We start from the raw sequence: 26,196 nt of genomic DNA on the forward strand, positions 1-26,196 counted from the left end.
AAGTTAACCCATTATGCTATCGCGTCATACCCTCGCGGCGGAGCTTGAGTGTCCCCTCAAATTTTTTTTTTGACATCCGCCACCACTGGAAACGCGAGACGCAAAAAAGGTCCCCTTTAGCTGAAAAACCCTATTTTAAATTAGTGGTGCGCTCCCCTGTAACACCTGGTATATGAAAGCAGAGAGGGGACAGGGGCTTAACAAGCTTGCAATTTGTGTTGGTAAGGATGTCTGAAATGTGTGCTAATCAAAGTTCATTATTCAGTGTATGTTAATACTTGTGTTTTCACTGAATTGATTTCCACCAGCAAGCTTTTGTCATATTTTGTCTTGGGATATTCTGATTAGCATTGCAACCGCATTACCAATACATTTTCCTTTCCCTCTCCTTTTCCTGCAGACTCAGGTTGGCCTGGTGACACTGAGTATGGAGATTGCTCCCCACCACCACGGCTTTGTCATGGGGCACGGCAACTGTAATGTGCAACAGATAGCACGGCAAACTGGCTGTGTGATCACATTCCCAGATCCGGTTGCAGTTACCAGCCAGCCACCACCTATACTTCCTGCATTCATGGCCCTGGGCCAACAGACATGTCCCCAGGGGCGTCCACCTGTGGGCATTCCTTCAAAATCCACTGTGCAGATCACTGGAAGTTTTGATGCAGTGCACAATGCCTGGCTAGAACTCATGGTGGGCCATTAATCAAAAAGCTTGGGTGCCTGTCATAGGCACTCTGCCATATTAATATATCTATTGTATGATAGCAGATAGAGCATTGCACTACTAATTTTTGGTCAAGTTGTCACTGTGTATTGAGGTCAAGTGCAAGGAGGAGGCTTAATCCTGGTTATCTATGTAACGTTAGATCAGTTATTAGTGTGGCTAGTAGTGGCATATGGGGCCCGCATTGCAGACAGGTAGTTGTCTTCTAGTATAAATGGCCTTGAATTTGTTCACTGTCACAAGGTCACTTGGACTTCTGGTTCTTGGAACTCTACAAAAGAGCCATCCTCCCAGGAATTTCTAGAGACCACTGACGTGTAGGCATTAAAACTTGGCTACATCAAATGTGGGGTTAGAAAGTCTAAAAGTGTGGATTTTTGGGCTTGTTGGTGCACAATCAAGCAAGAGAATATAGCGCAGAGTAGGCAGGACACAAGAAGAAACGAACAACACAACAGGACACAAGAAGAAACGAACAACATGAGCGCTCGTGTTGTTCGTTCCTTCTTGTGTCCTGCCTACTCTGCGCTATATTCTCTTGCTGGAAAGTCTGCTTGAACAGACAGCCAATGTGCTTGACAGAATGCACTCATGTACAGCTAGCTGACTTTGGTGTTTTTCATTTCATTTAAGCTGCAGAGTGGTCTGGTGCCATTTCTTTTGTTTTTCCTCGTTCAGGAAGGTGCTGTTAAGCATGAGGATACTGCTCTTCATTGCTCTGTGGAAACACCAAGGAAGCACTTTGCTTGCCAATGTTTTTTCTTCCTCCCCTCTTGCTTTGGTAGGCAAGGCAGTTGGGGCTAGAAAGTAATATTCGAATGAATTACAGTAAAACCTCATTAAGGCGCACCTCTCAGGACCGTGAAAAAACTGCAAAGTGGCAGTGCACCCTAACTGAAAGCAACCTAAATATACCTACTGATCTGGTGAAAAATGATACCAGATTATTCCTTGGAAGAAGGCACATATGGAAGGTTTTATTCACATAGGACCATTGCAGTCTGTTTTATGCTACTGATGCAACCTCTCTGCTATTAATGCAGCCTCGAGAGCGCCTAAACGAGGTCCCAGCTGCTCTGTTTAGGCCCTGTATTTGGGCAAGCTTATGAAGCAAGTCTAGCATGCATACAGTGTCTCGAATAGTGGTGTCACTTGCATTGGGTGATTTCTCACCAGTGATAGAGACGATATCATTGTCTGACCACACTGCAGCAGTCTACTGCACTAGTCTGTTTCTAAACATACAAAAGTTGAGCACCTTCCCGCTGCAAAACTTGCGTACAGCCTTTCATAGGCAGCAGCAGGCAGCGCTGCGACCTTCACCTTGATGCAATCCATGCTGTTGAGTGATGCCACTTGGGAAACACTAGATGTGGGAAGCGCATAATTCAGGACGTTGCCAATGTTGCGTGAACGCAGTGAGATGGGGCCAAAGATACAGCCATGCAGGGACGCCGTTCAGCCTGCAACACTGCAATGGTGTCTACAGCACAAATATACAAAGGAGCTTCTTGCATGCGGCTATCCTAAACCTGCAGAAACTGTGAAGCAGTGAAGCCATCATGCCATCAACGCGTGCTTCCATGTTTATTCTACCGAAATTTAGATAGGCCTGCTCCAAACTGCTTCAAAAGCCGCCACAATGGCACAGTGCTTAGTGCTCACCTGCTGACCTGAAAGACACGGGTTCAGTCCCTGTCAAGGTGGTCGCATTTTAATAAAGGTGAAGTGCTATAGAGGTATATGTATTGTGCAATGTCGGTTCACATTAAAGAACTCCCACTATGGCATGCCTTATAATCGTAAAGTTGTTCTGACACATAAAACCCGAGCAATTATTATAAACTGCTTCAAAATGAAATTTTATCTGCTGCAAATTGCTTGAAAATGAAATTGATTTTGCATGAAGAAACTCCAGATTGCAATTTTGGCTGCGCCAAACTGCTCATATATGGAAATTTGCCCGAGCCATATTGCTCCAAAAATTTCTCCAAAAATTGCTCCAAAATGACTTTGTGCAGTCCCACCCCTGCATTGTGATCAATGCAGCAGAGTCTGGGATTTGACTTTTGTACTCTTAAAACTAAAACTTACCCACTTAAACAGTATTTTTAATGAGGTTTTACTGTATTGCAAAATTTCAGCATGCATTGAAATTTTAAATTACCTTGCGATAAAGCAGGAAACAGTATATCAGCATTTCCTGGTTTGTCGTCTCTGTTGCAGGCATGAAAATCGTAGTGCGCTTTGAGGATGTTGTGAGGTGGCAGTGCAGAGAGCACACTTGCTGCCACATCTTTTGCATGGAGCCACCATGTTGGCTCAGTGGTTATTAGGCTTGGCTGGTGACCTGAAAGACGCGGGCTCAATCCTGGCCATGGCGGTCGCATTTCGATGCAGCTGAAATGCTAGACCTCTTCACTCTGCGATATCCGTACACGTATAAGAACCCTAGGTGGTTGACATTATCCGGAGCCCTCCACTTTAACATCCCAAAGTGACATAGGCCAATAGAGATGCCAAACCCCATAAAACCAAAATCAAATGGATGTTTTCAAGCATCATATGATGGACGTGTAAACTTTTTTTTCAAGTCTGCTGTACATATGTTGCACACAGAATGCTTTGATTTCGAGAGTTTTGTGTTGCATTTTTCACTTTTTACTCTTTTGCAGGGTCGGTTGCCACTTGTTTTGATGTTTGACCTGAAGGAAAACCAAGCAGTTGACATGCGTAAGTCATTTTATGTGCTTACCATTTGCATTTTCGTCCTTGTCATTTTTTGCTCTAAGTTGTTTCTTTTAATTTTTCAGTTGCTATATATAAACTAATGGACCACATGAATGTTCACATTTCTATCAAGCCGAAGCCTAAACGGAACAGCAGGGTTAGTCTTTCTCTCTTCTTGCGACATTAGATTTATGTTCAATGGCTGTGGTGATTTGTGTGCTATTCATTGTTTCTTGGGATTGGTTTTTATCATCCGCATATATTCGCTGTAAATAACAACTCTTGCAAAGTAAACTTTTTTTTTCAGTTATGTTGGTAATGCACAATCCACCTTTTCTCAACTGATCTACACATACACAACCCTTGCGGCAACTGGTGGAAACTGTCAGTGCGGTGGTGTTACCTGCTGCTGCTATAGTCGACACGTCAAAAATCTTGAAAGCAACAGCACTGCTGGCAAATGTTTGTGTCCAGTTACAGTGGTGTTTACATGGGAGAGTCCATCAGAGTGGTGTACAGAGTTGGTGGCTGCCTCTGCTCTTGACATTTCTGTCGCTAACAGGGGGATGATAGGGATGTTAGTGTTACTGATCCCGATGTCGCTGCTGGCACCCTGCCAATCTAACCTGCTAAGTTGTCAGACGTGAAGAAAATGTCACTAAGCGAGGAGACCTCCCACCAAGGCAGGTAATGTTTTATCCTGGCTGTGCAATGTTTATTTATTTATTCGCATACCCTAAAGGCTTCAGGGGGCATTACATAGGGGGGTAAGAATACAACATATAAAAAAAATACACCAAAAAAAAGTAAAAGGCTGAGACAGCTTTTTGTCATGTTGCCACGTTTAGTTATGTGTGCATCGCTCAGCATGGCAGTGCAAAATGAGCAGTTCACACCTGCCAACCCTCCCGATTCGCCCGGGAGACTCCAGATTTTTTACTGAACTTTCCGCTTGTACGACCGCATCCATATATCTCCCGAAAAGTTCTCTGCTTTTGGGAAACTGGCGCCGGAATATGAGCAACCGTGCTGTATTCGCCAGCATCACCATCAACAGTTTCACTAGCACCATTGGCATCAAGCCAGGTCAAAGTAGCGGTGGCTAGCTACATTTCATGCTTGATTTCGTGCTTGTCGTTGTTGCTTTGTGTATTTAAGGATTAGCTAGGCCATCCGTCTATGTGCGGTGCATAGCAAATTCTCATGAGTTTGATGTCATGGCACTGTCAATCCACCCGGAAAAAAAACCCCGGAAAAAAAACTCATATTATGCGCACTGTGTTGCGCCAGACCACCAACACTTGCGCGGGTGTCCGCAAGGCAGGTTGGGGAAGACTGGCGCGCCCGCATCGCCATGTGTGGTGAGGGCACTGATGAAGGCACAAATTGTGCGCGTTTAGCCGGCTCGCTCGCGTTGGCGGTAGCTTTCCCAGATGACCAGCCTGAATCCGATTCTACAGAGCAGATACAGCGTGAGAGCGATACAGAGCCCATTATCTCCTTTGCCTCCCACTGCTATCTTCGCGATTTTATCATTGCCGGCTTATCCGAGCTGCACACGTGTAACGTGGGGCGAGGGGAGGTATGGGTGTTATATTTGGAGTCAATATTTTTTTTGCTAATTAGGGATGCTGGATGGCGGGGCCAGGTCTACATATAGGCGGCAATATACAGTATACGTTGAGCGTTATGACCACTGTAGCGTTTTTTAGGTCGTGTTCAGAATATGTAGCCTTAATTTAAAAAAAATAAGTGCGCAAATTATGCGAGTACGGTATTTGGAAGTTTATGTGGTCTTATACTTCTGAATTTGGCATAAAAAGGTGAACATTTCCCCACACCACCTCCCCCCGCACCTTTTGGCGCGAATAAAAAATCTTCCGATTTTTGATCTCGCCAGGTTGGCAGGTATGGCAGTGTCAGTAGGGTGTAGCAGATATTCGCGCTGCAATACTTAGTGCTGGTGTTTCGTGCTTCAATTGTTCAAAAATTAATTAGCCTGTTAAATTCGTAGGTCAGCTCAAACATACACAAGTGCCAATCGGCTTCTGAAGGCAGCGCTCAGCTGGCTTCGGTCGGCTGGTGTATGCGTAGCCGATGGACATCGGCGCTGCGGTCCGATGGCGAAGCTCGGACAGCAAAACTACGTGGCCCGGTTACTTTTCGGCCTACTGACAGGGGCTCTTCTATTGTCGTCGTGCCAGTTAAGCACATAGGAAAGGTGGACAGGTTACAATGCACCATGCAATAGACCGGATGTTTACATGATCACTTATCCTGATGCCTCACCTCGACCCCTTTCGGTAGCCCCATGCGAAATTCCGCTAGTGGGCTTTTCTGCATATTGCATTTGTCTAAAATGAAACGAGTGCCACAGTGGTGGCTCAGTGGTTATGGCACCCGGCTGCTGACCCACAAGACGCGGGTTTAATCCCGGCCGCGGCGGTTGCATTTCGATGGAGGCGAAATTCTTGAGGCTCATGTACTGTGCGATGTCAGTGCACGTTAAAGAACCCCAGGTCTTCGAAATTTCCAGAGCCCTTCACTGCGGAGTCCCTCATAGCCCGGGTCGCTTTGGGACATTAAACCCCCATAAACCGAATTAAACGAGATGGGTGTGGTTGTTATGAATTGCATTATGGAAGAATCAAACAAAACCACTGCTTTCGTGTTGTCATATTTGAAGCAGGTGGTTGGAAATCATGTTTCATAGTTTGTATCGAGTGTATGTGGGAAAGCCCAGTTATGGAACTTCACTGCTGGAGATTGCTGCTGGTTCTCCGGACATTTTCGAATATCCATTTCCCGAATATGAACCGAATAACAATTATATTAGATTCATACACCCCTATAATGAAAGCTTTAGTCAGCAAATTGGGAGGGAGTGGGGAAAGCTGAGTTCAAGCTTTTTGTATCTTGCAGTAGTGGCAGTCCTCCAGTAGATTGCAGTTGAACCCTTAGTAGGAAGCGTATACGCAACACAGAAATTCTCAACTCAAGGACATACACGATTTTTCTAAGTCCTAAGTAATGTTGGGATAAGTGGCAATGAGAGTGCCAATGTCTGCACTGTGGATGTGCAAACTTGGAAGAAGGAAAAAAAAAACGTTCCCTACTAAGCTTGCATGAAGTTAGTGCAGTGTGAGAGATGAATGGCAGACTAAATGGAGCAATAAGCTACACCTGGTAGAGCCCATCATAGGAGAGTGGAAGTCATACGCATACACGAAGGCTTCATTGCACCTCTTTTATGTCACCTGCACCTTCAGCACACTCGCCTTAGTTTTATTCTTGCAAAACGAGAAATCTACATGCAATCTATTTGGTGAAGTGGTCACCATGGACCACATGTTATATTCTTGCTCAAGAGTCGAGCAACTAAGGAAAATTTTATAACGAACACATCTCTTTCCACCTCAGCTTGCTCCTAGGAGATAATCCATCTGTTGATATTTCCTGTTTGTTTTCTAAAAGGAGCAAAGACCTGAACAAACTAACATCTACAAAACTTTTTTCGTACTCACTAAACACATTATCATGCACCAAATGCAAGGCTTAGCCTTACTTGCTTCTGCACCATAAAATGCGACTGAACACATTCTGTAACAGAATCTAGGTGGTGAAAATGCTGAATGTCTCGAAATCATAACCAAGCTGCGATCAAGTTATTCACCAAAAAGAATTGCTCCGTGTGTCTGGCTTCAACACTTGTGATCTTCAAGGCCTTAGGGAGAGGAGTTATTTTATCTATTTTACCTGTTCTTTACTCAGTAGTTGTTGCAATATGAGACGTGAAGCACTGTTAAACTCTGGGCGATAGTTCCACAATCTACCCTCGTTTTGTTCATTTACCTTACCGTGGTGCCAGTCATTTTGATCGGAAGACACTGGAAAGAAAAAGGCCCATAAGGGTGACTCCTTCATCCTTGCTGTATTTGCTTGTGTGTGGTGAATGTCCATACCTATCTGTCCCTATAGCTGCTAGGGAACATTTTTATATTTTTCCATGTTTGGACCTGCTTGCAGAGTGCTGTGGTTCGCTGTCCTGAAGGGGACTCACGGCTGCTCTTTGAGGTGCGGCGTATCATATTGAGCCTGGACACGGATGAACTAGGCAGTCCTTCACCTATGGACAAGATTCCTTACTCAACGGCCAAGCCCTCTCATCACGGATGCATGATGCCAGAGCCAATGTGGTGGGAAATTCAAGGTGAGGCATAATGTATAAGAATCTGCCCATTTTATCAAGTTCATCTTTACAGATGTCAGAGTTGATTCAGTCACAGCTAGCAAACCAGTAATCTGTGAGGAACTCTTATTGAATGATCTGGAAGAACATCTATATTCTGGGAAATTTTTGCTTGTGCTTACTAACTGGTTTTGCTGGTGCTTTTGTTTTTATTCTTGCCATCTAATTTATAATGAAAGTGCAGTGGTTGTATAATGGACTAGCACGGTTATTTATAAAATTTAATCAAGAATGCACACAAGGGCAGTGTAGTTTAGTTTGTAAAAGGACGACAACTCAATATTAAGAATTGCGAAAATTGTTTTTGCAGCTTTAGTATAATATCGGTGGGGCTGGTGGCGATTCCAGAGGCCATGGAATACACCACCAAACTCCAGTTAGGTTGGCTTCCTGGCACAGCACCAGCACAGAGTCGCAGCTAGCCAAACGCCAGCAGGGGTGGCTTCCCTGCTTGATAGCGATGTTGCATCTCTGCGCACTTACGGTGGCTGCCCAGAACGCGTTCGTTTTTCTCTGGCTGGGCAGTTGGTAGCCAGACTCGCCAGGACGATTTTGTGCTGGCAGCGCTTGAGCAACTAGCAGACGACTGAGAGGTGGTGTGGTAGCGGGAAGCGCGCGCAGCCATTTTTATGACTAGAAGGACCGCGGTTCTTAATGTGATGTTTTGCGCGCTGCAGGCGCTTGTTTCGACTAGACCACGGCGCATATCGTGTGTGTCGTCTGCATTGGCGCATTTTGCGATAGTTCTCGTTGTTTATGTATTTGTTTTGTGCACATGTGTGTGATTAATTTGATCATCTCGCCACCTCGCAAGCACAATGCTCGCTTCATATTACGATCGCATATAGTTCTGATTAACAAAATATTTCGGCTGTTAATTCCGTGCGCCCGGCTGGTATTGCGATGGTATTCGAGGCCTTTCACGAGAGCGGCCACAGATTCCAGCTCCGAGTACATGCGTAGACGCGCGCATTTATGCATGTACTGAATGTGTTTGCTGAGGTGTTAGTGAGCACGATACAAGAGCGTATGGTCTTCATTGCGTTCTGCGCAATGTAAATGTGCATATGGTTTAAGAAACGCTTGATTGAAACATTTCTTTTGTTAGAAGCCTTCACTAGCACACTGATCGATGCATCTCTGCACGCGCACATATGTGGCCACACAGTTGTCACTTATGGCAGCTGATCTAGGCGAGTGCAGATTAATTCTGTCACCAACTGTTGTACAGCTCGATGCTTGGGCCTTCTGCCACAAATGCTTAAAATATCTGAGAAGAACCGTACACGTGCATCTCCTCTACATTTGCCTCATTAAAGAGAGAAAAAAAATTTCCCAGTGCGGATCATCATGCATGCATGTACACGCGGTATGTGAGGCGCCGACACGCAAGGCTAGATAGTAGCGCCTTTCATTCGAGTGCCAGTCCTCTGCGGTAAAGCTGTAGCGTTACAGATACGATACGCAGCTAAATTTGTACAGTACACCTGCTTGTTCTAGATGAACGTTCAATCAGCTGATCGCTTTTATCAAGATTATGTGTGCATTCCTTGCCGGCAGCAAAAGCCGGCGGCCGACACTTAAGTTGAACGGAACGTATCCAGATTCTTTTCTGATTGCAGCCCTCAGGAGTTCACTAACTCAGAAATCGCAGTGACAACAGCGCAGAGTCAGTCACCATGCAGGGTCGATCGTTTGCAGTCATACCAGTCATAATTACTTCGTAGTAAACAAACGAAATAATCCGAGAGTACGGCATGTCGCCTGATAAGCAACTCATGGGCTGTTTCCCTCTGATGTGGTGTCAACTGAAATACATTATATTGTGATTGCTCATTGCATGCTTTTGAGAATTTCTCAAAGCTTGCACAGCACACTGCACCTATGCACACGCTTGCGTTGCCGTTGGCGATGTGTACGGGTGCGGGCAGGATCAGCTGCTTGTTCTGCAGTCTGTGACAGCCCTCACTAACTTCAGGCCATTGTTTTCGATCTCAAGCAGCCTATTTGTGTCGTACGCGTGCGTAGCAAAGAGACTGAGCACAACTCGTAACTATGGAGAGCATCTGCTTTCCGTGATCCGTGTAAAGCTTGCCGCCGTGATTGCCGGATGGCTGGTTCCGGTGGCCGCCAGGCCTTGTGACCGTGATACGATTTCCTGTCAGGGGCAAACTTGCTGGCACCCAGCGGGCTGCCCGAGCGTGGTAAATCGAATAGGCCCACAAGTACCTTGGACTCCACTTGCACTCACCCACCCTGGCGTAACCACATTAATCTCTCGCTTGCTTCTGCTAACCGCTGCTGGAGTTTTCTGGAGTCAAGTTGATTCCTGGTGAGCATCTTTGCCAGTCCAGTTGTTGGTTTATGGGAGTATTCCCAGTTGGTTCCAACTGGGAATTGTTCCATAAACCTGGTTAGCTGGACTGAAAAAGAGCTTTGTTCCTGCCCAGTGATGCAAACTGGCCTTCACTGCTTTAGTTTATTCTAAAATAGGATATGCATCTGCTATCTGGGATCACGAACAAACTGGAGTTAATAGCATTGAAGCTCTGAAAGATCATGCAGTACAGTATAATCTCATTATAAGAGACCTCGATAGTGCCCAGGGTTTTGGTCTGTTGTAAGAGAAGTCTGTACAATCCAAAGTCTGTTGTAAACAGAATACACGACATGCAATGCCTGCCGACAACATATGCTTTATTGATAACTTAGCACTTCTTAAAGAAGTTCGTAAACTTTGGCTGAACCGAATAAGTAACAGCTTTTGACACAATTTGTGCCTCCATTAGCACAAGGTGATTGACTTCTTCAGGTGCAGCGTTTTGCTCAAAGTATGATTTTAGGCCTTGGATATGCTGGAGTGCTTCGGAGGTGGTAACCTTTCGAGGGGCAGTGACACCTTCATCCTCTTCGTCATCCTGGTCTTGGTCAATGGCAGGCACTCTCCTGACTTCGGCAACAATCTCGTCATCCGTCAGCTGTTCCGTGCTGACCAATTCAGCATCCACGCCCGCATACTCTGCAAAATCTTGTGTGCCGAATGCTTCTTGCACAGCTGCCCATAGTGCTGGATCTGGCTGGTCTGGATCCTCTGCCAGAGGTGCTGGTGGCTCATTGTTGTCCAAAATAAATCCAGCTTTATGAAAACAATTCTTAATAATGTTTGCATCGAGTTGCTCCCACAATGCTGAGATTATCTGTACAGAAAATTTCAAGTCTATCACAAACTCCCTCTTCTGTTGCATGTCATAGAGCAGGCGCTTTGCAAGGCGAGTGCGGTATCTTGCCTTGAGAGAGTGAACAACACCCTTGTATATTGGCTGTGCTTTTGTAGTTGTGCCAGGAGGAAAATATAACACTTTGGTGGCCTGCAGCTCTGGTACTTGCATATGGCTCGAGCAGTTGTCAAGGAACAGTACCAAATTCCTCTTCTCGTTCCTCATCTTGCTGTCAAAGTTCAGCAGCCATTTGTTAAAGATGTCTTTCGTTATCCAGGCACTTTTGTTGGACTCCCAGTCTACAGGAATGTGCACTTTGTGCAAGCATAAGGGCCTTTTAGACTTCCCTATGACAAGGAGCTTTACTTTCTCGCTCCCATCCATATTGCAGCAGAGAAGAATGCTCACACGTTCTTTAGACTGCTTCCCCCGTGACATGCATCTGCAGAGAAAGCGAGCGTCTTTCCCGGTCTCAGTTTGTAAAAAAGTCCGCTTTCGTCAGCATTGAAAATATCTCGCGGAGAGCGTAGCCTGCAAGCAGACCCAGCAGCGAATGGTCTTTCCAGCCCGCCACCACACTGTCGTCGACGCTGTCCGGCCAATCGGAGGGCTGCGCCTCGAGGAGGCGCCCGTTTTACCCAATCGGCGGATGTCTCGCGACGCTTTCCCCCCTTGCGAACGGGTGCTGATGGCTCCGCTGTGCGAGGGTCTACAGGGTGCTGAGAGGCGCCAAAATGGAGAGCGGGAAACCAGCTTTCAAACGAGACCAAGATGGCGCCGATCGGTTTGCGTCGCGCGGAGCTACGGCAGCTTGAAAATGGGGCAAACCTTCGCGCTTGGCGTTCAATTTCGACTCACCGACGTTTCTAAATTGCCGTTTTTTTTTCATACTTTGAGTTGGAATTCAGCTAAAATATTTTGTAGAGGCATAGTTGGGACGTTAAAGACTTCAAAATCGCAATTTTTGAAAATTGCCATTTTTGACCATTTTTCGCGATTTCAAGATTCCGTGCCAAAGTTGTTCCGCCCGTTTCCGCAGCAGAAAACCATTCACAGGTATGTTTCGAGACCGGACGTCACGAAGCCATACCAGCAGTGACTCCTCAACGTTCGGATACGAAGCCTCGCGGAATCGGAACCTCTTCGGTTGCAGGTCGCCGATCACCTGCTTTGTCAGAATCGCATCCTTGTTCTTCACGCAGCAGACGAATCTTTTCTTGACCAGTCTGGCTGAAAGCGGAGCAGGGGTTGTCGATTTATGTTTAAAGTCGTTCTCTGCTTTTTTTTTTTCGGCGAGCCGTGGCTACGAGCTGAGCATCGACAGATTTACGTTCGGAGTTTGTTGGTATGCAGCAGCTGTAGATGGCGATAGCAAAATGGCACCCGCCGTCATTGCTCGTGCCGTCAGTCGCCGCGATCCGAGGAACGTTTGAATATAGGCCGCATTTACTGCCAAAAACTCCGCTGTAGCGAAGTGCGAATCCAAATTATCTCCAAAATCTGGTCCGCTCTATCCGAATAACCGTTGTAGCCGAATCCGCAGTAAGCGAAGTTCAGTCAATGGAAGAGAGAAGAAAATCGACCAAACATTGCAAATCGGTATGTTATATCCGAATATCCGTTATAACCGGATCTGTCGTAACGAGATTATACTGTACTACATTTCATGTATTCTGACTACTCATGCTTTTAAAGCTGCGACACTAGTAAGACATATGTGCAATTTCAACTGTCTTCCCGCTGCAAACTTGCACATCTTCCACTTTTTCACAACTGTCATCACTCGTCGCTTCATGATTTCCTTCAAGAACTTGCTGCCAGTTTTCCACGCCGTGATCATTCTTACAAAGTTGAGCACACCGCGTGCCACACATCCCTTTTTGCGAAGCCATGCATACCATGCAACATCGAATTAAACTATTTGCCATCAACTATCGCAACGGAGTTGAACGCAACTAAATTTCAAGACCTAATCCACGCTTTGAATAGTATCCAAGAAAATCCACCTTTTTCTTTTTCCTGAAATATGCGCCTGTTGTGGTGATTCATTATTCACGGAATTCTCTCGCCATGCATTCCTGTTTAGTTTCAGTGATTTACCTTTTTTTCATTATTGTATTTCCTTGTGATAATTTTTGCATTTTGAAATATTTGAAATTTCTTGGCAATGATATGTAGAGTATTGTTTCCTTAGTATTGAGACTACAGTGTTATTTCGCATGCGCTAAATGGAGGCCGTCACAATGCTGGCACGAGTTAAAGCACTGTAGTGCGAAGTGGCATTCGTGACTTGCATTGAAATTGCGGCAGTGTTGGTGGTAATGGCAGTTTGTATTGCATGAGTTTCTATGGAAGCTACACGGGGAAAATGCAGTATCCAGGAACGTAATAGCTGGGTTCCACTGTAGTATTTTGCCATCACTCTCTACCAAACGTGGCATAGTTCCTGTTCTCCTGAGCTGCCCCCAAAAATGCATTGATGCAGCTCCTATTTGCAGCTCATTTTGGGAAACAATTTAATACCCCTGTCACACGGCGAGTTTCAATGGCCATCGAGTCGAGGGCCTTCGAAATTCTCAATCACCAGAGAACTCTGAGTTGTCGCTGCTACACGGCAAACTCAATGGCCATTGAAATGGTTCTCGTCTCTAACGCCAAGCTTGTGTGGCGCCATAATGGCTACTTGGATGTTGTGCAAATAGCAATAATATTTTATAATTATATACTAAATGCTTAAATACACGCATACGCACATGTCGTTTAAAACCTTTTTAGTTCCACGTACGCGACGGATGCCGTGCGTTGTTCCTAGCGCCATCTACTAACAGATGCAGACACTGCTGTAGCCACTGGGATACAAGACGAGTCAAAACCAAGCCAGTCCAACTGCATCGGAGCGCTGCTTCTTCAGGCGTAACACCTGGATAATCTGCTTTATATTTGAAAAACAAATGCTATTTGTCTCTTGAAACTTTATGCAGGGGTAAGAATGGGCAAATCAAAGGCGAATACAACAGTTTAGAACACGATATTGCTTTGAGGGCTTAGCGACGCAGCTGCCATCGCTGTGAAGCAGGCGGGCAGGGCGCCGCCATGTTGTCAACACTACGTACACAAGCCACGCAAAGACCGCAACATAAAAATTAATGCACTTAAACCCAGACTGATACAATTTTATGTTAAATTATTGTACAGACTTCGTGCATCTGCAACGTAAAAATTTATGCGCTTAAACCCAGACTAATACAATTTTAAAATTATTGTACAGACTTCGTGCATTGAAGTTTAGGCAAATAATGTTTGTTCACGGTTTTGTACCGTGAATGCATCGTGTATGAAAGTGTGCATTTGCGTCACACGAAGCAATGCTAGCAACCGTGGGCAGTGCTCGAAGGCCCTCGAAATCTCGATGGAGTTTTGCGCTGCTCCATTGACTTGATACACTATTGACTCGATGGGTTAGAGGGCCTTCGAAATGCCCGTGTGACAGGGGTATTATATTGCTTAAAACTCTTGGGCTACTAGAACTTAATTTTAAGGCAAGCTCCAGAGAAAGGGGACAGTGTCATTGGCTTAGGTGTTTTTTGTCTGCTTAAGGGGGGACGCGGCTTTCAACTCGCGGAAAATGGTCAAAAAAGCAATTTTTTGAAGTATTTATTTTCTGCTTTTACAAGTCATATTTTGTGATTACAAATTTTCATCGTCGAAAACCATCAAGAAGTGCGCCAAATCATTGTTTTGATGATCAAGGGTGGCGGAAAATTTCTTCCAAGTAGCGAAAAAACGCCGCTTTTCAAGCCCCGATCTCTCGGCAACCGCCCAACGTAGCGCGGCCATCTTGGTCTCTATGGAAAGCGCGTTCCTCCGACCTCAAATTTCCCGCTTCAGCGGTCTCCTCAGAGCGGAAACAAACGCATAAAAAGCAAGTTTCATGGTCGCGCGGTGATTTCCGATTGGCTCCGCACGTCACGTGACAGCAGCGCGCTGCGCAATTGGTCTCCTTGGCGGGTGCGTCGTCTGCTACGCGTGCCTCTCGACTCTGCGGCTCCGCTGCTCGTCATGTACGATGGGGTTTAGTCATTTGAGCAGAGAACCTCGGCTCGCCGTGACTGTCTCTTGCGCAGAGCTTAGTTTCGAATACGGATTACGCGGCCGCCAAGTTCGTCAGTACGCGCGGAGCATAGTTTCGGAAGCGGCTTTCACTGGCGGTCATGGGTCGGCGACCTCTGAAGTACAAGACGGCGCGTGCCTATGGCACCCGTAAGCTAAAATCGCCAATTGTGAAGAAGAAGTCCTCTGCTTCAATTACTTCTGATGTGCAGCGCACTGACGAAGTTACGGGCTCGCAGGCGAGTACTTCGTGCGCGGCTACGACTGTTGGTGGCGCCGCTCCAGAGCCGCTGCCGAGCACTTCACACGCGGACGAAACATCGTGTGCGAGCACGGGGGACTCTTTTGAACTTTCTACTTCGCGCTCTGCATCGCCGGAAGCATGAAGCGATGAAGGCACCGTGCGTGTCGCGGGTTCTCTTGGCACTTCACGCGACGACGCCACGCCGTCCACGAGCACCGGGCGCACCATTCAGGCGCACCTGGAGCCGCGTTTTGTGTCGGAAACATCAAGTGATGAAGGCACCGCGCATGTCGCGGGTCCTCTTGGCACTTCACGCGACGATGCCAAGCCGTCCACGAGCACCAGGCGCACCATTCAGGCGCACCTGGAGCCGCGTTTTGTACCACAAGTACCAGCTTGCAAGGCATGTCACAGATGCATTGTTGCCTGTTTACCGGCGGCTATTGGATGTCCAGCTCCTCAGCCGTTGTCTGGGGGAAAAAACCCAGAATGCGGCTGAATGCCTTCATTCAGTAATTTGGTCGCTGCTGCCAAAAGATAAAAATGCATCTTTGACTGCAACAGAGACCGCTCTCAACGAAGCGGTGTGCAAGTTCAATGCAGGGACCCGCTGTGCTTACACAGAGTACTGTTCGACACTTGGCTGCAAACTGGCCAACATGCTCTTCGCAGAGCAGCGGAAAAGGACGCCTTGCGGAAAAGAAAGGCAGCGAAAGCACTTCAATCTCGAGGCAAGGCATCCAAAAAGCCCCGTGTTATAAAGGACACAAAAGACTACAACCCCGGTGCCTTTTGATGAGTGAAATACAAGGTGCAACTTCGGAAGCCATTTTCTCAAAACCGTTTTTTTTTTGTCATTTGCTCTGATTGTTCCACTGATTTCTTCGCGACCGCTGGGGCTATTTTGATACGGTTTTTTTCGCTGCATTCCTTGAGAAATGTTTCAGGTCGTGACATTCTTGGTTTTCCGGCATCCCGTTTGCTGACTTACTGATTCGACTAGTTGTTCACTGTTTAGGTGCCCATTGTAATGTCTGCTCATAAAATATTAAAACTAAGATTTTTTTATTTACAATGTAAAAGTTTTAAGAATGTCACGACCTCATCCATTCATTTTGGAATGCAACACACTTTGAAGAAGTCTTCTATCTTATTTTGTAAGTCGCTCAAGCCTGGTACAAGACGAAAAGGAGGAGAATTTTTTAAATAAAAAAAGTTGAGATATCAGTTTGAAATTTTTATGGTGATATCACAGAAACATTACCAGTAACCCTGCCAATTTTTATCAGAATCCATGAAGAAATAGGAAAGTTGGTCCCGAATGCCACGTCTCCCCTTAAAAGTAAAAGTGTGAAAATTAAAATTTTTGAACACGAATCGAATACGCATATGGATAAAAAATACTTTTGAACATTGAATATCTGTTCAGTATGAAAAAACATTTTGGTAAAAACAGAATGGGCAAGCATAGGGTTCCTTGCTTTTTATAAATATTGTATGGCCTTCACAACTGCAGTGATCAAACCTAGACTGATTGAGCACCATACAAAAGAAAAGACATGCATAGAATTGTATACTAGTTTAGACAGCATAACATGTGTTAAATATACACAGGTAAACTATTAGCTGCCCCTCCCCCCATTCTTACCCTCCGGGAAAAAAAAAACTGCCGAAAATTCGAAAATGCACTGAAGCCTGTGGGGCGGACCCATTGCACACACAGCGAATAGCCTGTGACGAGCACGTAGTTTCGGAGTGTCGGTGGAACCAACGGGGGTTGTAAATGAGGGGAGCACCCGTTGGCATCGGAACGGAGTGACTGCATCTGAAAAGAAAAAATGGTCTGTGACGCTCGATCTAGTGGTTGCTTCAAATTGGCGCACAGCTGGGTTCGGATGGCTGGCTAATGCGCTGCTGATAGCCACCGTCGCCGCAGACTGGCGGCGAAGCTGAGAAACCGAAATTATGCAGTGAGGCTATTTTTTGGCCTAACAACAGGGGCTTTGCTATTGACACGCCTGCTGTTAGGGTCATGTAAGAGGTGCGCAGGTTGCAGTTCACAATGCGATTGGAGACTTTTTTTATGACCACTTTCTCTGCCGGTGACATCTCATGGTGCTCCCGAAGGGGGTAGAGTCTAGAGGTTCCGCTTCTCTCATATCATAGTTGACCAAAACGAGGGGGCAGAGCTTACGCTAGAAGAGTTGTGAATTAAGGAGACATAACAAGTGCCATATGAAGTTGGTGTTAGGTGTGCAACACATTATTATGGACGGATGAAAAAAAAAAAAAAAACTCCTGTTGCGTTGTGGTTGTTCGAAGCAGGTGGTTGGCCATCTTTTCATCGCTTGTAGGGAAAGCCCACTTGCGGAATTTTGTTCAAAGTCCAGTGCTATCGGTGGCCAAATGTGACCGATCCATGCGGTGAACGACGGAAAAGCGCAGAGGACGTCTTTTTACTGTTCTTTTACTGACACTTTAATTTGTACCTTCGGATAATTTGCGCAGATATTCTGGTTTTGCAGTGGTCTTGTAGAGTAAAAGCTTGTTAATTTGACCCCCATTAATTCGGAAATCCGGATAATTCGAGCTGCCGGCTCGGTCACGGCCAACACTCGTATAATTCTATGACGTCGGATGCTCGCTAATTCGGATGCTATGGGTCTCACACCGATTAATTCGAAAAGGCTTCCGAAGGAAGGTCACGTCCCCAAATTGCCGGCGCGGCAAGAGAGCGGAGACACCATTGCACCTCTGACATGCGCATGACAGCAGGTGTGACGAAAAGCGGTCCTCCCGATCTTGGAGGACAGTTCAACTGCATAGTTTTTGTTTTTCTGAGCTTCGCGCCAGCCCGCAGCGAGGGCGACTTGACCAGCCAGCGTCAGCCAGCCAACGTACCCACCTGAGTACCATTTCGGATGCTGATTGGCAAGTCGCTAGTTTTCCCCCTCTTTTTCTTCTCTCGCTGCTTCAGCTCCGCTGAGCCATCTGCTTCGCATCGCCCGCATGGTCCCGATCTTCCAGCACGCTGAAACTGCACGCTCACGCTAGTCAAGTGCCATTCGCCGTTTGTGCAGTAGAGCCTCCTCACGCAATGGTGCCATTTAGGATGGGTGTGAGCTCCACCTCGTTGCACCATGAAGTATGCGGGAGGCCGTTAAGATTTTGGAGCAGTTCACAGTGTGCATGTAATAAAGCATTAATGGGAATTTACAAAATAGCAAAATAGTCGCTGCTGCGCTGTTCTTATCTCAAAATCAAGCAAACATTGCCCAGTGTTCAACCAAATAAATTTACTGGAGTGCAAACAGTACTTGTTTTTCTTTGAGGGGTCGTTCAATAATTCAAACTTTCGGTTAATTTTTCCCATTTCCTTGAAGTTCGGATTATTGAGCCTTTACTGTATATGGAACTCTCTGCATTATTCGATCGCCACCAAATATTGCGAAATTTTCAAATCAATTTCTTGAATATAAATGTGAACCAAATAACAAACATGTTCGATTCATATTCGAAATTTCAAATTTGTTAACGGAAAGAGTAAACTTGCAAAAGCAGGCAAGGAAATTTCAGAGCTTTTTTTTTCTTGTTTATGTGCAGCAGCCAGCCAACACCATGCCGCTGCAGCCGCTGTGGCTGCCAGACAGCAGCAGCAGCAACAGCAACAGCAGCAGCAGCAGCTCTTCTTGAATGGTTTGCTGGCTGGTAGCCCTTTTATTGGCCACCCACAGCTCATGACTGGTTCCCTGCAGCAGCAGCAGCAGGCTGCCCTGCTGCCTTTGCTCTTGGGCCAGCTGTTCCAAGGCCCCAGGCCAGCTCTATTTGAGCCCTCCATGGGATATTCGCTCACTGGCCGCCCACCCACCTGTATTGCTCCCTCGGAGAGGCTGCCAAGTCCGAAGCATAGCAGTTCATGTGGGCACAGTAGCAGTGCCCACTCTTGCCCTGGATCACAAGCGAGCCCCATGGACAGTGGTTATGGTATGGAATCTGTATTGGGACATTTGATAAGAGAGCAGACGATTGCATGGAAGCGCATGCAGTTTTCAAAGTGCCAATGTCATGAGACTGAATCAGGGTGGCAGGAAAAGAAAAATATCTACAATTTTTTTTGGCAACAGAAGTCTCTCTTCCTGCCAAACAAAATTCAACACGGCCATGAAAGCCCCAACTATTGGATTTAGAAACAAAAACCCAGTGGAGTTGCCCTCGGTGTCTTATACACCAGTGTCCTATACACCAATTGGTGTCCAGAACAGTGCTCAGCTAGGTTAGGTTGGCTGGCTGATGTGTGGCTGTTAGCTAGCTTTGCTGCAGGCTAGCATGAAGCTCAGAAGATTGAAACACACTAAGCGGTCGAACTATTCCCTGAGAGAGGGCCGTCCGTTTTCTCACGCCTGCTTGAGTCGCTTGTGCACCTCTGACATGCAAATCTGCAGCATGGAACTCAGATTTTTAGTTAAGCTATTTTGATGATCTCTTGCCGTGCCAGTCATATCTAGACGCAGCTTCCCTTTGAAAGCCCATCCAAATTAACTGGTTGAGACCTAATAGCATCTGAAATGGAGGGCGTCTGATGCCATAGACTTGCATGGCTGTTGTCTGGGAAGGAGTTTGCAATTTGGATTATCTCTATCTAAATTAACATTAGTTTAATTATCGAGGGTAGAATTAACACTTACTTTTGTAAGGCTACATTCTGACCAGAAATGGCTGAACATGCATCATGTCTGGTACAATATTCATTTACTCATAGCCTCAGTCGCTTTGGGACATTAACCCCCATAAACCAACCAACATGGAGGTTGTGTGAAAATTTAAGGAGTGCTGAAGAGCATGGTGGGCACTATGCAGGTAAGGGAGCAGTAGTATTCGCATGATGTGAATGAAGAGATCAATGCTGCTGCACATGGTCATGCTGCACAATATGTGAAGTTAGGCGTTGCAAGGATTGTTGCATGTACAGGTGTGGACAAAAGTAAACAAAGCATGCTATTGGCTTCTAATCCAACCGCAAACAAATGGCCTAACTGAACGATTTAATCGCATTCTGGGCGACATGCTGTCTATGCATGTTGCTGCCGACCACACGGACTGGGACCTCTTTCTACCCTATATTACGTATGCCTACAACACTGCTACCCAGTCCACAACCGGTTTCTCCCCATTTTTTTCTGCTCTATGGTCGGCATCAATCTGCTCCCATCGGCACAGTTCTCCCATGCCGCCCTGCCTCATCTGAGTGTACAACTGTTTCTGAAGCTGCCCAGCACGCAGAAGGCTGCCGCCAGATTGCACGGTCGCTCACGGCAGACACTCAGGGGAGCCAAAAACACCGCCATGACGAAGTTCAGCTTGATCTAGATTTCCCACCCGGTTCACTCGTCTGGCTGTGGATCCCTTCCACTGCTCCCGGCCTCTCTAAGAAACTTCTTTCGAAATACCATGTCCTGGAGCACACATCCTCCGTCAAGTACATTATTGAGCCTCTCACACAGTCTTCCAACCGCCGACGTGGTCGCGAGACTGTGCATGTCCAACGACTAAGCCGTACTACGACCCATTTGTGTTGTCGGCGCCATGAGTCGCCAGGATATCTCCTTTTCTTCCTGGCGCCATTGGGAAAAAGGGCATTATCCTAGCCGCTCTGGCATCGCTCGAAGCAATAGCCTGCTAACCTGGACAGACCAGAGACTCTGTCGCCGCCGGCGTTTCGCTGCTGCCTGAGCGTTGACCTAAGTCCATTATTTTGAAAACATCACTTGTTTTCAAAGTTATAAAATTACTATTGTGCAATCTCTTGCCTTTGCTTGCATTTCCGCTTTTTATTGTGTACAAGGTTTTCAGTACTACTTGGACCCACCTATGAATATTTCTGTTGAGCATTTTATTCAGTTACAGCATTTGCACACTCCAACCAAACCTAGAAATAGAAAGTCAAGCAACAATTTAGTTTAATTGATTTCTTTCAGTACAAGTTGCAGTGATAAGCAGATTGGGCTGCACTATCTTATGCTGGCAGTCAAAAGTTTATGCAAACAGTAGTTACGATAAATGTGCTGTAGAAGTAGAGGTATGTTAGTGTGAGCACCTATGATTGAGAGAAAGTGCACAATGGTAAAATGCACCAAAATAATAAAAGTTTGGTGGTATTAGTTTACTCTGACCGCACAGTCTGATTACATGTGGAGCACGCATGGTGTTCATTCTGAAGGCTAAAGGACATCTTGAATAGTCTTCCTTCCCCGTGTTGTTCCCTGTCGTAGGAAATGGATTCTATAAAGATACTTTGTGGTTGCTTAAAAAGTACAGTTGAACCCATTATATCTAACTTGGTTGGATCAATTTTCTTTATATCGAATAATTTCTGGGCTTCGTAAATCTACGTGACCCTATAGGAAACTGTATGGCTACATTGTGCGAAAATTAGCAGTCACATCTGATAGATCCCCGTGTACTGTGCGATGTCAGTGCACGTTAAAGAACCCCAGGTCGTCGAAATTTCCGGAGCCCTTCACTACGGCGTCTCTCATAGCCTGAGTCGCTTTGGGGCGTTAAACCCTAATAAACCAAACAAACCAAAATCTGATAGATCGAACTTCGGTCAACACCGGGGCAACTCTAGAAGCTGGCTTTCCCTCAGTACATCTCCAGAGGATAGCATTCTCGCATGGACTTGCAGGTGCCATGGTGCTGCATAGCCCACGCAGACCAATGATGTAGATTTTCCATGACGTAGGCGGCGGGCACATAGCCAGCCAACTAGAACATGTTTTTAGCATGTTGCTACAGTTGTGTGCGAGTCATGCTGCTATCACGAATTTTGCATGGTGTTTGTTGCCTCAAAATGTCGGGACTCCCCTTTACCGCGAGATTAAAAATTATCAAGAGAGTTAAACGAGGTGAGAAAAAAATCTCAAGTCGCTGCAGTGTACAAGATTCAGAGAAGCACGCTGAGCATAATTTTGAAGAATAGGGCCGACGTTTGGGCTAAAGTGGAGAAGAGACCTGGCACTTGCAGCGCCAGATGTGTATGCATAGCTGCATTAAAAGATGTTAAGGCAGCTGCGTGCAAATCGCACGTTTGGTCACTAAATGTGCGTATTTTTTAGTGCTATTAGTGATGGGGCTGCCGCGGGTGGCTTTTTTACCACGGGTGACAATATTGAGACCGTAGGGGACCTTGCAGAGGAAAACATCGTTGCTGACGTCGTGGACAACCAGAACACCACTGATGCAAACTGTGACAAGGACTTGAGAGAACCTGCGCAGACATGCTTTGACGTTTGTGGCTATTGCGTTTTGATGAAGACTGCGGTCTCAGCTCTTTAGAATCCATCGATAGCATTGCAAAATGCGCTGTCTAAGGCAATGATTATGAAGAAACAAAGAAAAAAATCTTTCCTATTTCGCTCGGTAACCTGCCTGCACAGTAAGTGGCTGTCATAGAAATCGATTTTGAAGTAGCAGCAAATTTATCTTGCAAACTCATTTTGATTTCAAGTCGTTTCGGACTTGCATTTTCGCTTTGGGACGTTAAACCCCTATAAACCTAATCTTTCAAGGCAAAGAAACTACACCCGAAAACTTTGTCTGTACCCTATCAATAATTTCTAAGCTTGCGAGCCATGGGGTAACGATTAGCCGTGTTGCAATATACCTTCATTACTACTGTGCAATTGGGATCCCCTTTGTCAGTTTGAGAGCTTTCGCCAGTCCTGGTATTGAGTACCTGTGACTTTCAGGTTTCAGCCTGCATGATGAGGGGCACCTCTCCACTTCTGATGAAGCGACTTCTTGCCATACATGGGAGGACTCTGTGAATGACATGGAAGGCAAAGAGTCTTGGAAAAAAAGCCATGAGCATGGTTCTTCCTCGTCTGGTATCCAGGGCTCCCCTGAGGAATCGTAAGCTATTCTTAAACTAATTGTTTTTTTTTCTACAAGAGCTGTTTTTAGAACATCTTTCACCGCAAATTATGCATAGCTTTTCTTTGCGCTAGAGTTGTGGCAAAGCATGGGGCAAAGGTAGGGGGCCATGAGTACATTAGAAAAACATATTGCTGAATTAGACATTTAATTGAGCTGGTCAACATAATTCAGTCTTTTGCGGGTACGGAAATATTGCTTCGCAAACTCAAGCACAGAACATCGAAAACGATAAATAAAAAAGATACTTAAAGGGGTCATGTCACCATTTATTCAGACTGAAGCTGTTGATTGCATGTTGTTTGCTATACATCTCGGAACAGCTGGACAGAATAGCTGATTTGGTGCAGAGTAATTTGTAATTGAATTTTTAGAAAGTTCTGAATTGTATGGCAGTTGGGCAACACTGGCGCGCTCTCGTTTTGTGTCTACATAAACACAGTCACGTGCTTGCTCGCGACTGAACGACGGAGGAGGGAAGTTGGAGAGATAATGTGGGGTCGCTAGTATAGGGCTGAGGAGCCCACATCTCATGCCAGGGGAAAAGGCCTGTGTCCTTCCCTTTTCTGTCTAGCTTTTGCCCAGGCTTGCCAAGTTCACCACAATGTGCTACGGCCGGACTAGACTAGGCGTGCACGCTCCGCTTTGCACAGGCCGTGTGCACAGCAGTTTTGCAGAAGACTATGGTGCTGTCAGGTTATGGCGTCACTCTGGCTGCTGCCAGGAGAAAGGGCTTGGGTCCAATAACTTGCAAATTGCAATTTCTATCAGAATTGCACGTGTAGAGCCCTACTTCCTTTTGAAGCACTCATAACATCGTGGCTAGCAGCTACAGTGTAAAAACATGATTTGTTGGCAGGCCATGTCATAACCCCTTTAATATTTTTATATTAATATTTTTCATGTTCTGTCCAGGTACTGTGTATACGGATATAGTTTTTTGCTTTCACTTGGGACATGGTTCATCAAGTGCAGGTGATTCAATTTTTTAGAGCGTAGTTCAAATGGAAGATTGTATTGTTTCGAGATTTCTCAGCTCATTTACATATTTCAGTCTACACAAATACACATTTTCTGTAACTGATGCCACATCAGATATTGCATTTTTCGTTTTGTTGTAGAACTCCCACTGAAATAAAGCATACTAACCAGACTTTACTTTTAGGGCATTTTAAGGCAAAAGCCTTTAATGGCTCAAGCTTGCATCTGTCCATCCGTCCGTTGCGCTCTTCAACTCGGTAGGAAAAAAACATTTTCTGCACGATGGGATTCGAACCACCATCCTTCAGTTCCGCAGCCGAGCATGCTAACGACTACACTACTTCCTGCCAACACATTTGTAGTTCTCCTTGTCTAGGACGTTGAAGTGTTTGGGAGGCATCCGTCTGATTTGACGCCTTTCTGCAAACACCCTCCAGTGTCTCCAGCATTTAAAATTCACAAACATTAATTAGCATCTTAACCACACGTCAGTAACACAAGCAGCAACACCGTGCTAAAGGCTTTCGCTTCACCGCAGTTTAGGTCAACAAAGTGCCCCCCTGAATATTTTTTTCCCATAATTTGCTGTCTTTGTTTTATAACGAGATTCAACTATTTCCCAATTTACATTTAGAAATGTCTGCTGATTGGGGAGCAAAGGAAAAAAACGTGGTTGCTGCTTGTCTCCACAGCTCCTATGCAGTTGCAGTAATGTCACAGTATCATAACTGCTGCTTTGTTGTGTTCAAGTGGATGAGCAGTGGTACCTAAACTTGCACAGTTCCAAAACTGCACTTTACTATAGTTCTGTCTGCAGTGTTGAAAGCCACACAGCAAGAAATAGTCGCTGAATTAAGCACATTTAGGCAGCAATATGCTTGCAACTGTTTCGATGGCTAGTCGGACCATAGTCTTCATCACAACAAAATGCAACCATTTATGCTTCTTCAGACAGCTAGTGTGCACTTCTTGGGGCCATATTCCGATTTAATCTGTGCAGACTGATCCCAAGTTGCAACTCTGTGATGCTCTTAGAACACTGAATTGTTTATAGAAAAGCCCCTCAGACTAGCATAATTCTTTACTATATATCAGTTGTTGGTTGGCTCTGAGGATACATCTGCCCGTTAATTTCACTAATTACTGCATTTGTTTAGAAAAAACAAAGTACCTTCCACTGTGCTGTAATCATCCCATTATATGCAGCAATTTATTTTCAGTTGTCACATTTTGTTATGCATTCTATTTCGTCTCAAGTCTTGTAGGGGTATGTTATTTCTACAAATACAAAAAACAAGTGTTGCGTGAACATGGCATCTTTTGTGCTTGAAGTATCATTTAAGAGGCAGTATACATGGGTTACAATGTGGCAGTATTTGCCTACGACCACTAAATGATTTGTAATCTAATTTCTGTCTCTTGCTGTTTTGGCTTGTTTTAACAGCTAAAAGATGGCTGTGACATCAACATTGCTTATAAGTCAAGCGAAGCATGAAAAAACTGCGATATAATTGCTGGCTCATTTTAATTCACTCCAATGGTAAAGCCAGCCTGCCTCAAGAGCCGGAATGACAAGCAATCACACTCCACTTCTTGCCATCGCTGCTTTGTGCCCAGTGCTGTGACAGTTTGCTCTTTTTTCCTTTGCCTATTTCTCACTGCTCTTTTACTGCCTTCCCTTTCTCGGCGGCCCATGCTGCATCTTTCTTTCCACGTTCGTAGCTAGCTTTTTTTTTATGCGCGACTTGTGCGTTGCCTCACAGCCCCAAGGTCATTGAATAGTTTGCTTCTTGCAGCTAGCATGGTGGTTAAGCCGTCTCAAAGAAAGTCAGTTGATTGTCTTAGATATCCATTGGCTGTTGGCTTTGCGATTATGCTGTTGCGCATCTGCTGCTTTGAGATGCTCTACACTGCGTGAGTGCCTGTATGTCATCATTGCACAGCAAGTTGCAATGGCGAAATGCTCTTTACTATAACAATTTCTTTATTAAAGATCTCTTTGCTA

General features: G+C 45.5%; 1 protein-coding gene across 5 annotated transcripts in view; it reads left to right on the forward strand.

The window, feature by feature from the left end:
- The window catches only part of BicC (protein bicaudal C), a 91,865-nt gene that overhangs the window by 38,258 nt on the left and 27,411 nt on the right, over positions 1-26,196 (forward strand). For 3 of the 5 annotated variants that reach the window (XR_013311242.1, XM_077649250.1, XM_077649248.1), the window contains 6 exons: positions 401-694; positions 3,403-3,460; positions 3,541-3,614; positions 7,484-7,667; positions 18,882-19,262; positions 23,027-23,189. Coding sequence is in view for 4 of the 5 variants with exons in the window: in XM_077649250.1 (XP_077505376.1) it covers positions 401-694; positions 3,403-3,460; positions 3,541-3,614; positions 7,484-7,667; positions 18,882-19,262; positions 23,027-23,189 (1,154 nt within the window). In the remaining variant the exon portion in view is untranslated. The remainder of the gene's footprint in view (positions 1-400; positions 695-3,402; positions 3,461-3,540; positions 3,615-7,483; positions 7,668-18,881; positions 19,263-23,026; positions 23,190-26,196) is intronic. The other 2 variants (XM_077649249.1, XM_077649251.1) reach the window with 2 other exon arrangements.

This window comes from Amblyomma americanum, chromosome 1 (genome assembly GCF_052857255.1).
Source record: "Amblyomma americanum isolate KBUSLIRL-KWMA chromosome 1, ASM5285725v1, whole genome shotgun sequence".
NCBI classification, from domain to species: Eukaryota; Metazoa; Arthropoda; class Arachnida; order Ixodida; family Ixodidae; genus Amblyomma; species Amblyomma americanum.